General features: G+C 36.1%; 1 protein-coding gene across 1 annotated transcript; it reads right to left on the reverse strand.

Annotated features, from left to right (window-relative positions):
* Positions 1 to 1,567: 1,567 nt before the first annotated feature.
* LOC133795301 (uncharacterized) lies at positions 1,568 to 10,772 on the reverse strand. Its single transcript, XM_062232756.1, has 6 exons — positions 10,577 to 10,772; positions 6,472 to 6,705; positions 3,585 to 4,802; positions 2,174 to 2,678; positions 2,037 to 2,092; positions 1,568 to 1,929 (listed from the first exon to the last, which is right to left on the reverse strand). Exons 1-6 carry the CDS (start codon positions 10,770 to 10,772, stop codon positions 1,568 to 1,570), a joined length of 2,571 nt encoding a protein of 856 aa, XP_062088740.1.
* Between the last annotated feature and the right edge of the window lie 6,042 nt (positions 10,773 to 16,814).

Genomic DNA, 16,814 nt, shown 5'->3' on the forward strand with positions numbered 1-16,814 from the left:
GGTGGGGACAGCTCAGACCTGTGTCGGATCAAAACAAGCTCAAAAAGGAAACAATAATTAATGACATTAAGAACCAGTTTCCTGATTGCAATCCTTGAGCTGCACGAAAATATATCAGCAAATAATCCAAAAACAACTTTGGGTAAGTACCGAATATTTGCAATAAACTTTGTTTCCTTTATAAACAAAATGAGACAATATAGGCTAAATAAGGAAGCACATTATTGTCCAAAATTCACACAAAAGGAAAGTGGTTTTCCGAAAATATCAATAAAGGAAACCAAACAATTCCGAAAATTATTATAAAGGGAAACAAACATTTCCGAATATTATAATAAAGGGAAACAACTAATTCAACCAATTTTATCTTTTAAGAAAAAGATATTTCTATAAAAATGCCAATAAGGATTAACATTTTTATATATATTTTCAATAAAAACTAAAATAATTTTGTTGAATTTTTGAGTTAATTTGTAGCATATGCATTAGAAAACAACTATAAAAATTAGGCTAAATATACTATTTGCTTTTTTTTTTTTAGCCAAATTTAACATAAAGCCATCTATTAAAGATGGTCTAAGTAGTATATGGGGTGGGAATTGGCAAAAACCTTCAGGTTGGAATAATCGGTTTCTGTTAAAAAAATGACCGACGTATTATCATATTATTTGCTGATAGTTAAAACTTTATGCCAATCATCTTTTTTTCTTTTGGAGGTATTAGGCGAACAAAAAAGGAGCTTGTGGAGTTGTTAATATCTATGACGTAAGTGCATGCGTGAGGAGCTATGAGTTTGTTTAATTCGAAAGAAATGTGTGTATCAGTTTCAACCTTTTGTTATATCCGAATCTATGTATATGAGTGGAGAAACAATTAATAAGATTGAGATTCTTAAATGCAAAATATCATGCTATGGCTACTGCATGCATAGCTCATATACATATCCATGTCGATCGCTAATACATACAAATTCCAAAGTATTGACTTTAAAACCTTTGACATTATTAAATATTTACATTTCTGTGAGTTTGTTTGGTATGATTTTCAAATCACTCTTAGAGCTTTAATTAAAGAGTATTGCCAAGGGTAGTGGGTGGCACAACTATAAATTTTGTTATTTGATATTTTAAAGTATTCAACACTACATGAGACGTGACTTCATAATTGCTTAACGATACCTCATAATACTTATTAAATTCAAATATATGAGACCCGATATTATATTGCATCAATAGCGATACCGAAGATAAATATATTTGAAGGAATGAAAAGACTCTATTGAATTCCTTGAGCTGAAAAATGTACAAAAGATATATATATATATATGTGTGTATGTGCAGTGGCGGACCCAGGATTTGATACAAGGGGGGGCATAAAAAAAAATTTCTAACAAAAAAAATTTCTCAATGCCAAAAAAAAAAAAAAAAACAACAAATTTACTGTGTAAATATTTAAAAAGTTAATATTGATTACAAACTCATTCAAACTGATGCTTAAAAAACATTCTCAATATTCCAAAAAGTTAACAAAATAAAAAGCAATCATTCAACACATATATTTAAAGTTGTCATCGACGAGTTTTTATGTTTTGAAAACGATGAATAATAGTCTCATTGTCAATAGTATTGAATATATCTTTTTCAAGATACACAGTCAAGCTATCATTCAACCATTCATCTCCCATTTTGTTGCGCATTTGATTTTTCACAATGTTCATAGCTGAAAATGCCTTTTCTACTGAAGCTGTTGCAACTGGGAGTGTTAATGCCAATTTAATAAGCAAATATACCAATGGATATACCTCATGTTTATTTGTCTCCACTAATCTTTTTGAAAGGTCAGCAATTCCTTTCAATTCTGAAAATTCAGTATGTGAACGCAGATCATCAACATAAGTTTGAAGTTGAAATTCAAGTATCCTCAAATCCACTGTAGAAAAATCATGAGGATAGAGCTAAGCAAGACGAATTAGCTTTTCCTTGTCAAAAGCATCAAAAGAATTATTTGGAGACAAACATGCTACACAAAGTAGAAACTCAGTGTTAGCCTCATAAAACGACTATTTAGCTTTTGTAGTTGTAAATCTATCACACTGTTGAAAAAATCAATACGAAAATAGTGAAAATTTGTAAGCTTCGGAGCTCTACGTCGTGATTTTCCTTGAGCACAATACATTCCATCCATATTTAGAACATCGATATTGAATTCCACACAAAACTTAGAAACTTCTTCTACTAAGGAATCCCATCCATTATCTCTCATTATTTGTAATTGCTCCTTGCATACTTTAACTAAATCCATGGCATTCACATTATCTTGATCACCTTTTTGTAAGTCTTGCGACAACTCATTTGTGATTCCAAGTATATTTTTTACCAAATGCAAACTAAACACAAAGTCATATGATTGCACCACTTGTAACATAATAGATGCTTCATATTTTTGGTCACTATTCAAACTATCATTTGTAATTTCCTCAAGTACATCAAGGATAGATGAAAACATGATAGTGAAGCTTACCAAAGTGCCAAAGTGTGATCCCCATCGTGTATCACATGGACGCTTAATCCCATTTTCTTGATTTAAGCCTTTTCCACTTGAAAGTTGTCCACTTTTTAAGGCTTCAATGACTTTCTGAGATTGTTTTTCTCGAAGAATGTCACGACGCTTAGATGATGCTCCAACAATATTCACCACATTGGATACCACAGTGAGAAAAGTACCTTGTACGCCCTGGATTTCCCACGGGCTAATTAGCAAACCGAGCTGCGGCCTAGCCATGATTACCTCATGAACAACCCCAATACCGGAGCTTCCGTCTCGAGGTCGTACCTCCTTAGCTCGGGAAGACCCCAAGGGCTCGCCAAGATTGCCCAAGGCTAGGGGAAGGACTCTGAAGGCCTAAGGTCGAGTCAAGTGTGCAGCTCGTGGTAAAAGCTAGATATGGAGGCCATGATCCTTTATAAGGTCTACACACGCAAGGTAAACGTGCATATATCAGACATCACGTGTTTGATATCCCCCTGACTTCTCGGACACGCAGTAGGAACGTGCGTATTCAGACACCCACGACTGGATTGGGCCGTGTGGCCCATTATCTCCTTACCTATTGATTTGACCACACTTATGTGTCAGGGTTAGGAATTACTCATGAATGTCACAGAGTTGATATAATAGATAAGAGGGTCACGGGATGACCTTCTTACCAACTCCCAGGTGCCTTCTCCTATAAATATGGAGACCCTAGGACTTAATAAGGGTTGGACTCTCAATTGTAAAAAAAGGCCCTGTAATTAAATACCCAGTATAAAGCAATAATACTGACTAGTGGAGTAGAAGGATTTTAACCTTTGAACCACTTAAAAACCGTGTCTTGAGTCACCTTTCCATTTACCAAGATCATATATCTGTTTCGGTTCATTATTAGCACTAATCTCTTTCTCTTATTCTTTTAATTACCTGTTGGCAAAGAACCGCGTCAACATACCTAATTTTTTCATTAAATAAAAATCATTAAATGGAAACATAGTTACATAGTTTATTAAATAACAAGTATTAATATATAATTACAAGAAAAGAAATACCTATTAAATCATGTTTTTTGGCTACACCCATGAGTGCTAATTGAAGTTGATGAGCAAAACAGTGAACAAAAAAAGCACATTCATTCTCCTTCATGATAATACTCTTCAAACCATTGAATTCTCCACTCATGTTACTAGTTCCATCATATCCCTGACCTCGTAGTCTAGATATGCTCAACCCATGCTTTGAAAATAGCTTATCAATTGCTATTTTTAGTGAGATTGCTGTTGTATTTGGAACATGTTCAATGCCTATGAATCGTTCAATCACATACCCTCTCTTGTCCACATAATGAAACATTACAACCATTTTCTCCTTTATAGATACATCATGAGATTCATCAACTAAAATAGAAAATACAACATCTCCCATGTCTTTAATAATAACATCAATTGTTTCAATAGCACATGCATTTACAATGTCTTTATGAATCCTTGGGGAAGTCAATCTAAGGTTTTCAGGAGCATTTTTCAAAGCAACGGCTTTAACTTCCTCATTATGATCAGCCAAAAGATTTAGAAGTTCAAGAAAGTTACCTTGATTATTAGAATCTTCAGACTCATCATGACCACGAAATGCAAGACCTTGTCGTAGAAGAAATCGAATACTGTCAACTGATGCAGTTAATCGAACACGGTAACTTTTTTGATCTGTGTCGTTTTTCTTGACAAAAATGTGTTGAATTTGTTGTTTTTCATTCATCAAGGCTTCACATTTCTTGTAACATTCGTAATGAGAACTATCATGTTTTCCAACATGATTTGCAAATGTTTCTGTTTTCTTCCAATTTGAAAAACCCTTACTAACAAATATCTCACCACCACCTTGTTTTCCATTATTTTGCTTAAAAAGATAACAATATAGACAAAATGTGGAATTTTTATCGATGTTATACTCTAAACAAGTAGGAAATTGATCATACCATTCAATGTTGAACCGACGCTCCACGCCTCCAAAAAGTTTCGGAAGAAATTTATGATTTTTTGGTTTACAAGGCCCTTGCTGCAAATAATGTCTTCGAATTTGATCTTGAATATTCAGGCTATAATCTGAAATTGGAATTCGCAGTCCAGGATCAGTAGGAAGATCACTCATATCAATTGAGATGCAATGTCTCTTTGTACTGCAATGGCTTTTTGTATTGCAATCAATATCTACTTTCGGTGCCGGAGGATGTGATAAATTTGGATCAATTCTTTTATAATATCTTTCCATACCTGTTTCAAATATGAAATAAAAATAAATTTATAAAACAAGAAATTATTATCTGTAAAATATATTAATAATGGTCTATATTGAATAATTTGTTTATAGAAGAAACATGGACAATGAGGCATAATTATAATTATAAAGCTGCAAATATATATATAGCACATAAACATAAACATATTACATATATATTAATTGTTAATAAATTAATGTCAATTTGTCTATTAATATAAATCCAATCTATGATCTGTTATATTTATATATTATTCTTGTCCAATTTATTGGCTTTTTTTAGGATAAGTAATCAAAAATAAATTTTCCAAAACAATAAGAAAAATGGGCATGCATTTCAATTCAAAGCGCATATGAAACTAAATGAAAAAAAAAATTACTGTCTATTTAAAACCTATTGACAATTGCAATGTAGATAAAGAATTAAAGATAACTCCAATGTCTAAGCATCAAATATTCTAAAAAGTAAAATATTATATTATATATTATAAACTTACCTTTTGAAAATGTGGTCCCAGATCCAGTCATGGAGTCTTGGAGTAGGTTTAGATTTTAGTCTTTGAGACTTTGAGTTAAAAGATTCGTACAGGGAATAGATTAGAAGTAAATAGCATTATAGAGAAGTGTTAGAAGATAAAGAACTCATAAGTGATATGTTAGAAGATAAAAAAAAATAATAAGGAATAGAGAGAGAGAGTAGTAGGATTATAGAGAAGTGTGATAGTCTGATAATGATTAGTGATAGATAGAAAAAGGTGGTGTGAGTGGAAAGATGTGTATTGATAGAAGTTTAAGAGTTTATTTTATTATATTATTATTATTTTTTTGAAGTATTATATTATTATTTTTAATTTATGTAGAAAGTTACTTTTTGAGATATTTGAGGGGGGCACTACACGTGATTGAAGTAATTGGCATTAAAGTTTTATATTTTTAGCAAATAACTAAAAGGGATTTGGAAAAGTCAGCAGGGGCAATTGCCCCCCCTGGGTAATAGGTAGGTCCGCCTATGTGTGTGTGTGTGTGTCATGGACCCTTACACTATATACGACTCAACTAAGAAACCCATACCAGTACCCAAGTACACTAATAACATAATTAACTAAACATATTTAATGCTAAATAACACAGCATAATACTATGCGTTAACATCCCTCCTCAAAGTCACAGGCCTAGGGAGGACTGTGAGTTTGGTCCTAAGAGATTGAAACCGTGCAGTAGGCAGAGATTTGGTAAGACAATCAGCCAATTGGTTCTCAGAAGTTGTATAAGCTAAAACAATATGCTCAGAGGTCATTCTTTCACGAACAAAATGGATATCAATTTCCACATGTTTAGACTAAGAGTGCAAGACAGGATTAGAGGCCAAATTAAGGGTTTTAACATTGGCACAGAAGAGGGAAGCTACAATTTAGATAGCAAAGACACAACCCAGGAGACTTCAGCAACCCCATTGGTGAGAGCACGATATTCTGACTCAGTGCTGGAACGAAAGACCACCTTTTGCTTGGCAGAACACCAAGAAATCAAGTTGTGACCAAGAAACAGACGGTAGGCACTCGTACTCCTTCGATCATCCGGACAAGACGCCTAATTAGCGTCTGTGTAACAAAAAAAGAGAGTGAGCAGATTGGTGATGAATCCCTAAGCCAAGAGTAGCAGTACCTTTCAAGTAACGAAGTAGTCGTTTGACAGCCAACATATGCGTATTTGTTGGAGCATGCATGAATTGATAAAGCCAATTAACAGCAAAGGATATATTTGGTCTAGTGATGGTGCAATATTGCAAGGACCTAAGGATACTTCGATATTGAGTAGCATCAGCAAGAGGAACACCCTCATGAAGAGATAAAGAGGCAGAAGCAAAAGGTTTAGGTACATGTTTAGAGTCAAGCATACCTGTCCAAGTAAGAATATCCAAAATATATTTCATCTCGCTGAGATGTCAACCAATAGACGATGGACGAACCTCTACACCCAGAAAAAAAAATGCAACATGCCAAGGTTTTTCACAACAAACTGAGTGGACATATATCACAATAAATCATCAATAAGAGAAGAAGAGGAACCAGTGACGATAATATTATCGACATGTACAAGAACAACCAGCATATGACCAGAGTGATGATAGATAAACGTTGAAGTGTCAACAACAAAATCAACAAATCCCCAGTCACATAGAGTGAAGCTAGATTTTAGAAACCAAGCCCGAGGTGATTTCTTAAGACCATAAATAAATTTATGCAATTTACATACATGATGAGCCTGAGAAGCATCAACAAATCATTTAGGTTGAGCCATAAAAACATCTTCTTGAACACCCCCATGTAAAAATGCATTTTCCACATCCAATTGGTGAAGAGGCCAATGACGCGATACCGCTATACTCAACACCAAACAGATAGTGGTAGGTTTGATCACCGGGCTAAAAGTCTAATGATAATCCAAGCCATGAGTTTGATGAAATCCTTGAGCCACCAAACTGTTAGGAAAACTTATACATGATCTTTATTTATTTTCATGTAGATCTAATATTAAACAAATTAATATGAGATAACCTAGAACATGTTTCTAAAATTGAATTCAAAGAAAAATAATGATAAGAATACTTACATTATACGCATCGGAATGAATGAGTCCTTCCTTCAGTTTCTCTAACCCTTGTATCCTTTCTGTCCCAGAGTATTACCAAAAAACTGAACCGATCTTCAATTTTCTTCAGTCTTCCAAAGTATCCTTGGAATCACCTAGACTAGAGTGAGAAATTCTCAACACATGAGATAGATACAGAGAGAAGAAGAGAAAATAACAATAAGGCTTAGAAAATGACTTATGTTTAGAGAGAATCTAAAACCTATCAGAAAACTAGTGTCTCAGAAATCTTAACTTCTTTTTTTCAACTCTCTCTTAACATTCCTTTTATAGACTTATTTCGGTCATTTATTTAATTAAAAAATCAATAAAATAATAGCCAATAATTAGCCCTAGGTCGAAATTATCATGGGTTTTAGGCCCGTGAAATTTCTCATTTAATTATAAGTCCATTGGACTTAAAATTAAGACCTGTATTATTTTCTATTGATTTAATTAACTAAATCCTTTATCAAATTAATTATTTATAATTTGAACCTTGATTTTAAATTATTTCTTAATTTAGATAGTAATTTATCTTAATTAATAAATCTGCCATAATTTCTCTTTTCTTCTCTAAATTACATAATTATGTGAAACTATCCAAAATTGACCTGGTCAACTTTGATAATTCTAATTGATAATTAAATCAATTGATTGAGACTATCTAGATGATTTTATCCAAGGTACAGTGGGGACCATGGGCCTATGAAATCAAGCTCCAATAAGTTATCATAAATCTAACAAATAAATTTACTAACTTATTAATTCCTCGCGACTCTACTAAAGACTTGGAATTGCACTCTTGAATTCATAGAACGCTCTATACAAATATAGATACGCTATTAAATATCCATTGTTACAACCATAATTTTCACTTAATCCTCTATAGACGGTTTACAATGAGATGGGACTAAAATACTGTTTTGCCCCTCATTGTATAATATATCCTTAAAACACTTAGTTCCTTGCAAATGATATATCAGTAAACTAATATTAATTACTGAAATAAGATCTCTATCATTTAGCACCTTGAACCAAACTAAAAGGAAACCATCATTTTACTTCTTCATCAGAAGCTATAGATGTTCATATCTATGATTAACTGTAATGCGCCAAATTTCCTAATAACGTTTAGGACCTTGATTAGGAGGCCTGGAGGGTCATAATTGATTTACTTTATTGATGGGAACCCATATTTGGTTATGACTAGGTGACTGCTAAAGGATCAAAGGATTGATCGTTCTCAAGGGTCGTTCTTTTATTAATTCTTGCTCGAACCCGAGGTAAGAAAACTTCACCCCATATGTGACATGCATGGTTATTCTTGATGCATGTTGGATGTTTAAATGTGATGCATGAGAAACATGTGATTAGGGCATGCTATGAATATTGAATATGATTCCAATTGTGCTAGCAATTGTTAAGTAAGCATGTTGAATGCCCTGTATTTGGATATTTGACATATAATATATGTATGATAGCATTGCTTACTTGTGCATGGCCCTAACCATTCAGATTTGGCATTGGTTGTATGTTACCGACTTAAGAGCCAGAAACGGCATAAGCGTCATGAATGAGCCGATAAAAGATTAGATCTAATCGACATCTGCATTAGATGACTCAATAAGAGCATTAATGTCGGACCGACCTCAAGTTCGATGAATACTACAAGCGCTTGTCTAGCCAAAGGCTAGTTACTTAGAGCCACAGTGACTATTTAGTCACATGGCTGTGGATGCCGAGCCCCGTGTGACTTACCAAACAGTCACTCATCTGATCAGAGCCATTGTAGGAAAGCCCAGGTGACGGTTCCGTCACACGGCTATAGGCGCTAAGCCCCATAGTGACTTGCTTGTCAGTCACTCATTATGGTTTAACAGAACCTCAAAGTGATATTCACTCATCTGCTCAGGGCTAAAAGCTCTGTATGATCATGGTGATCATCATTTGCGTGGATTTGGGTGCTGAGCCCCGTGGTGACTTGCTTGTCAGTCACTTAGTATGGTTTACCAGAACCTCAAGTGTTAAATCACTCATATGATTAGGATTGACTTGATAGTCATCCAATCAGGAGGGCAGGATTTCTTATCCTAGATTCCCCAACATTATCTGAATTTATTTTCATGCTTGAATATAGCTATGTTTGGTAGGCATGCCAGATATGATTGTTCATGAGAATATTGAGCTTTCTTGCTGGGCTTCGGCTCACGAGTGCTATGTGGTGCAGGTAAAGACAAAAGAAAGCTGGACCATCCTTGAGTTGGAGAGCTTAGGGGGCGATGTGTACATATGCGGCTACTCGACTGCCATAACCGAGGGTTGAAAGAGGAACTAGGGTTAAACCCTGTTTTGCCGCTTAAATCAACTGGTTGTAAATATTTTCTTGTAATAGACCTTTAAATTATATTTTTGGGATCCCAATGTATATAGTAAACACTCTAATGAAACGTTACATCTTAACCGAAATTTTTAATCCCTAAATCGCTAACCGTACCTAGTTACACGATTTTGGCCAAATGACTCGGTTAGCAAGTTTAGCACTGTTTATAATGCGCACCGTAACGGTCCCTGGAGTTTAGGGCGTTACATTAACACTCTCACTCAATTATACTGCCGAGTTCCCAAGATGTAAGTATGGGCTAGTTTGTAGGGTAAGCTGGTATTGAACAAGTCAAATAACTCAAATAATACAATCAATTAGAATACTAACCATTCAAAATTGAGATTGAATTAACCTATGATCAACTATATGATATGACTAGAATAGATAATAACGATATGTTTATTTATCCTATCAATTGTACTTTGCTAATATTTTTAAAAGAACATAACACTACAATGTGTAAGTAGATCATATCGTAGATTCACAAGTCAGTGTAAATCCAGTGCACTGACTAATCTTAGGACTAACTTATTTTGAACTTATAATCATATTTATATTTCACTGTGATTACGTCACTATAAATACGATTAGCTATATGCTCGGGATTTAATAGTAGTTTATATTAAACAAATAATCATGAAAATAAAACATGTGAGCAAAGTGATTGACCAAGTCAAAATATGATTTCTATTCTTTTATTGATAATAAATGAGATTACAAAAAATTGAGTTTTAATTAGGGCATAACACAAACAGGCTTTAAATTTGTCCACTGAACCATCAGAATGAAATTTAACACGACAAACCCACTTGGAACCAATGACTCTACAATGCATGGGCTTAGGAACCAAGGACCATGTATTTTGAGACTGCAAAGCATCAAATTCACGTTGCATAGCAGCCACCCAACGGGCATCAATAGAAGCTTTAACATAGGAAGAACGCTCCATAGGAATAGAGGCAGCAATAACACAAAGTAGTTTTGGTTTGAACACACCTGCCTTTGATCATGTGACCATGGGATGAGTATTGGAAGTTGGTACCTCAGGATGAAGAACATGAGAGCTGGATGGTAAAGAACTATAAGAGAGGGAAACAGACTCATCAAGAGAGTGAGAATGAGGGAAGAGGTAGGTGGAGATATGGAAGATGAAGAAGGTGAAGAAGAGGAATGGGAAGAAGACACACCAAAGGAAAAAAGGTAAAGGAGAGATAATAGGAAGAGGAGAAGGGGGAGAAGGAGACACAGAGGGAGCAGTAACAAAAGGAAAGTCCTCATTAAAGACAACATGTCTGGTAACATAAATGCGACTAGTGGAAATCAAAAGACACAGATAGCCCTTATGGTTACTGCTATATCCAAGAAAAACACACGATGGTGAGCGAAAATCCAGCTTATGTTTATTATATAAGGACCCAAGAAATGGAAGCATTGACACCCAAAGGTGTGAAAATGATGATGAGTGGGTTGTTTACCATACAATAGAAAATAAGGAGAATTATTGTGTAACAACCGAGTAGGCAATCTATTTATGAGATAGATCGCAGTAGCAAAGGCAAAAGACCAATAATTTTGATGAATAGATGCATGAGCCATCAAGGCAAGCCCTGTCTCAACAACATGCCTATTTTCACGCTCTACCCTTCCATTTTGCTGTGGAGTATATGGACATGAAACCTCATGATGAATACCAAGTTTTGGGTAAAAAGAATGTAAATAGCAAAATTCACCACCCCAATCTAAATGGACACGTTTAATAGAACATTGAAATTGCGTATGAACCATTGCTTGAAATTGTAAAAAAAGCATTGTAAACTTGGTCTTTGGAATGAAGTAAATAAAACCATGTAAATCTGGTAAAATCATCAATAAAGAGTACAAAATATCTAACACCGATAATGGAAATAACAGGGGAAGCACCCGTAAGTCAGTGTGAACTAAATTAAACATAGACTGAGAACGAGAACTAGAAAAAGGAAAAGGAAAATGATGAGACTTAGCCAATTGACAAGCAGTACATAGAGACAACACAGTGCGAACAACATCTCAATGAGGATGCCCCAAGTGAAAATGCCACAAGTTGGAAGGATTACTGGTAGTGAGATGAAGATGGGGAGAGAAAGAAGATGCAAGGAGACTCGAAGAAGAGTGGCTGACTTTGTAGAGCCCATTATCGAGATAACCCCGCAGAAGAACCCGGTGGTTTACCTGGTTCTTGACCAAGAAAAAAATGGGGATGAAACTCAATATAGGCATGATTATCATTACACAATAGAGAAACACTAAGAAGATTTTTGGTAAGAGAAGACGAATGATAAACACGACTCAATTTTAGCACATAGTGTGGAGTAGAAATGGAAGAGGTACCAACATGCGAATAGAAGATTGCTTACCATTGCAAACAATCACTTGATCTTTACCCATATACGGAGATGCGAATTCAAGCATATTGAGATTAGGTGTAAAATGGTGAGACGCCCCGGAATCCATGTACCAAGACTGGTCCTAAAGAGTTTGTGAAGTAACAACATGAGTTAGTCATGGACCCTAACACCATATACGACTCAACTAACAAACCCATGCCAGTACCCAAGTACACTAATAACATAATTAACTAAACATATATTTAATGTTAAATAACACATCATAATACTATGGGTTAGCAGACACGCCACCTCTTTGTGGTGTTGGGCACTACTGGTATCCCTTAGTGATTCTCACATATCACTTTAGGTGCAATCTATAATATGTGTTTTACCCAATTTAATCTAATTAGTATTGTGGAGTATCTCACTTAGTATTAAACACCTTAAAATTTTCGTATTGTTTACCGAGATTTTCGGAAACTATATTAATAAAAAGTAAGCGAGATTAATGATATGGAATTTAGAGGATATAAAAAAGATTTTTACGTGGTTGGGGCGTTAATGAGCCTTATTTCACGAGACAGTTGTATTAGAGCTTGGAAAGTCTTTTACAATGGAGTTTTTCTCTATGTTTTAACAGAGTAACTGTATACAAGCCAAAGAGAGGTCCTTTCTCTAGTGCTCTGTCACCTGTATTTATAGGCTCACAGGAGCACTGGGCTTGGGCCGGGCTGACCCAGGCCCAACAAGGATATAAATTGTAACGCCCTAAACTCCAGGGACCGTACGGTGTGCCTTGTAAATAGTGCTAAACTCGCTAATAAAGTCTTTTGGCCAAAATCGTGTAACTAAGTATGATTAGCGGTTTAGGGATTAAATTTTTTGGTTAAGATGTAACGTTTCACTAGAACGTTTAATATATACATTGGGATCCCAAAAATATAATTTAAAGGCTTATTACAAGAAAATATTTACAACCAGCCGATCTAGGCGGCAAAATAGGTTTTAACCCTAGTTCCTCTTCAAACCTCGGCTGTGGTGGACAAGCAGCTGCATATGTACACATCATCACCTAAGCTCTCCAACTTAAGGATGGTCCAGCTTTCTTTTGCCTTTACCTGCACCACATAGCACCCGTGAGCCGAAGCCCAGCAAGAAAACTTAATATGCTCATGAACAGTTATAACATGTCATCAGATCATAAGGCACACACCTAGCAGATATAGCCCTACTCATTAGGCAAATGAATTCATGTAACGTTGAGTATAACACATCAACCAATGAACATAATAGTCATCCAGGACTTTTAGCCCAAAATAGAAGAGTGACAGTGTTACGGTCACTAAGGTGGGTTCCGTTCCCAACAGCCTTGTGATGATAGGGTCACCGGGGCTTATAGATAAGTGATCCTTTCACTAGCTTAAGCAAGATAGGTATCTGGTGAAATAGTCACCAGCATAAACCTATCGAATAGATAAGTGATCCTTTCACTAGCTTAAATAGGGTAGGTGTATGATGATTAGTCACCAACCTAACCTTCCTCATGACCCTAGGGTCATAACCATGGAACTCTATTCCCTAGCCATGTGACAAGCAGTCACCTAGGCCTTAGGCCCTGGCTCTAGTAACTAGTCTTAGATTAGGAAAGCGCTTTCAAGATTCATCGACCTTAGGGTCGGTCCAACGTTAATGCCTTAGAGCCATTCAACGTTGATATTGATTAGATCTAATCTTCATTCGGCCCTGTGTTCATGACGCTATGCCATTTCTGACTCTTAGGTTAGTATCCCTGACTAGTCAATACCATATACAAGAAAGAAATGCCACCAACATATATCATATATCCAATACTCGAATACAAGGCATTCAACATGCTTACTTATCAATTACTAGCATAATTAGGACCATGCATAAACACAGAGGCTCAAGCTCTGAACATTCTCATATTCAATAATCATAGCATGCCCTAATCACATATTTCTCGTGCATCACATGCATCATATTTAACCACTTGACATGCCTCAACAATAACCTTGCATGTCACATTTAATCATCCAACATGCATCAATAATAACCATGCATGTCACATATACACAAGGTGCAGTTTTCTTACCTCAGATTCGAGCTAGAATGAATAAAAGAACGACTCTTGAGAACGATCAACTTTTAGTCCTTTAACGGCCACCTAGTCATAACCAAATACGGGACACCATCAATAAAAATGATCAACATAGGTTTCCAAACCAATATCTAGCCTCCGGGACATCAATCCAAACTAATCCAAGTAGTAGGAACCATCCAGAGGCCTAAAACTATGTTCTTGGGGTCAAAACACACAAATGGGCTCAACCCTGCTCAAGGGCTGCGGCCCTAGCACCTTGGGCCACGGCCCCCAGCAAAACCTGAAGCAAGGGCCACGGCGCCCAGCAAGCACAAAACCACTCCACCTACTTCTTCGAGCTAGGGCCGCGGTGCCCAAGAACAGGGCCACGACCCCAACCCAGAGCCATCCCCAAACACGATTTTCAACATCCCAAAGCCTCCAAAATCATGCCTAAACATTACCAAATCGTCAAATCAAAGTTCCCAAGCTTTCCAATAGTCGAAAACCATCAAAACCCAAGGCTCAATCGAACCAAAAACTCAATGATTCATATAGTCCAATTCTAAGCTCAGAAACTCTAAAATCTCAAAACTTAAACTTAGATTACCTTCGATTGGGTTGTTTTCCGTCGAATCCTTCGGTTAAGAAGCTTCTAATATTTCCTAGGATCGCTATGCCTCGATACTCGCTTGATTCCGACTCCTAGAACTCGAGATTTCTTCAAAAAGGCTTCGAACGGTAAAATGAGCAACGAAGAAGAGAGGAAATATTTTCTAACGTACGTTCTATCTGACAAGCTACTTCAAGCTTAAGTAACCTAAAATAAAACCTAGTGCTCGGGGTCCCGAAAACACCCCCGGGGACATTATAGTCAAAACTTCCAGAATTTCCTCCTGATCTCAATAACTCCCAATTTATCATCAAATAAACATTCTTATTACCCAATAATCGACCCTGTTATGACAAAACCGCTAACTCATAATATACGATTGTCTCATGCCGAATAGCTCGAATATATCTCCATAATATTGAAATCTCATTCACAAATTACAATATGCACCCAAATATACAAATATGCCATCAATAGCCCAAATTACCAAAATGCTCTTATAATTATAAATACACCCATATGCATGCATTTATCATTATATAATAATATAATTCACATTAACACGCATATAATCATTAAATATCATAACAAATCAATTATGGCCCTCCCGGCCTCCTAATCAAGGTCCTAAACCTTATTAGGAAATTTGGGGCATTACATAAATACCCTCGGCTTCTCTGCTGGAAGCCCAATACAAAAGATAAAAATACAAAAGACTAAGAATGATCAAAGCCCACTGGGGCAGCCAAGGCCTATATTTCGCCCGACAAAATGAGGCTTTTGGTTTGGGCATTCCGAGTTACGAGGCAGATTCAGGGGACAAAATCAGTCAGTGTAGTGGCAGCGCAGGTCTGAACCAGCGGTGTGCAATCCCGAGGTGGCCTTTTCTGCAGGTGAAAAGTGGGGACAACCCCCACGCGTCATGGGGCGGCTTCAGGGTCACGGATGCCTTTTCCTGCCAACTTGGAGGACTTAACCCAGGTTCGTTTACCTCTGTCCCTCTTCATTTACCGTAGGCCCGGATCGTTTACCAGGCTCCGGGACCGTTTGCGTACACTTCGACCGTAACCCTAAATAGCTATACGTCTCCCAGATGATCGTCCTGGATCATCTTTCCTGGACACCGTCCGGGTCTGGACCCACACTTGGGCTGTCGTTCCCGGTCATTCCCTGCCAAGCGGGCCTGGGCTGGGCCAAAACCCAATTGCCCAGACAATGGGCCTGGACCACCATCCCGGACCCAGGGCTGGAAATGGGGATAACACTTATATTTTAAACAATAAAGAATTATTGACACAATGTCATATTGTAATTTCGCATTGGACATACATCAACAACCCATATATTTATATTTCCAATTATAAATTAATAAATATAAATATAAATATTAGACATATGTAACCTAATATTATTATCTAACTATAACAACCTGAGTTTTAAAATATTATTATTTATAAATAAAAAATACTTTGAAACTCGATCCTCACATGCACCCACATACTTATACATAAATATATTTATTGTAGAGTGTTGTTATTTTGCACCTTAAGATATCTTATATCACATGAGGTGACTCTTCATGATTGATTAGCGATACTCCATATTTATTATTAAATTAAATTGTGTGGGTCCCGATATTGAATTCCAACAATAGCAGTATGCCAACTTTCATACGGTGTTAGGCACCACTCGTGCCCCTTAGCATTTCTCTTATTGTAACTTCCTACTTAGGTATGTCTAATGATTAAGCATGAAATTAATTAATCTTACTAATTAACCATTCACATATTAAAATATATATTATATTATGTCGAAATTTAATAACCACATATGTAGAGGATGATCAGTTTATTTAATGTAAAAATTGATGATGTTGAGCTCTAGGGATATGATTGTATAGAAACTACTAAA

This window comes from Humulus lupulus, chromosome 8 (genome assembly GCF_963169125.1).
Source record: "Humulus lupulus chromosome 8, drHumLupu1.1, whole genome shotgun sequence".
NCBI lineage: Eukaryota > Viridiplantae > Streptophyta > Magnoliopsida > Rosales > Cannabaceae > Humulus > Humulus lupulus.

Bases quoted from the DNA above. Each gene is read 5' to 3' on its own strand.
- LOC133795301 (XM_062232756.1), bottom strand. From the start codon at position 10,772: ATGGAGCGTTCTTCCTATGTTAAAGCTTCTATTGATGCCCGTTGGGTG. The intron at 2,679-3,584 runs GTATTTCTTTTC...ATATTGTTGGAG, and splicing joins CAAAAAACATGATTTAATAG to CATCATCTAAGCGTCGTGAC. The intron at 2,093-2,173 runs GTATTGTGCTCA...TTTTTTCAACAG, and splicing joins GTTCTAAATATGGATGGAAT to TGTGATAGATTTACAACTAC.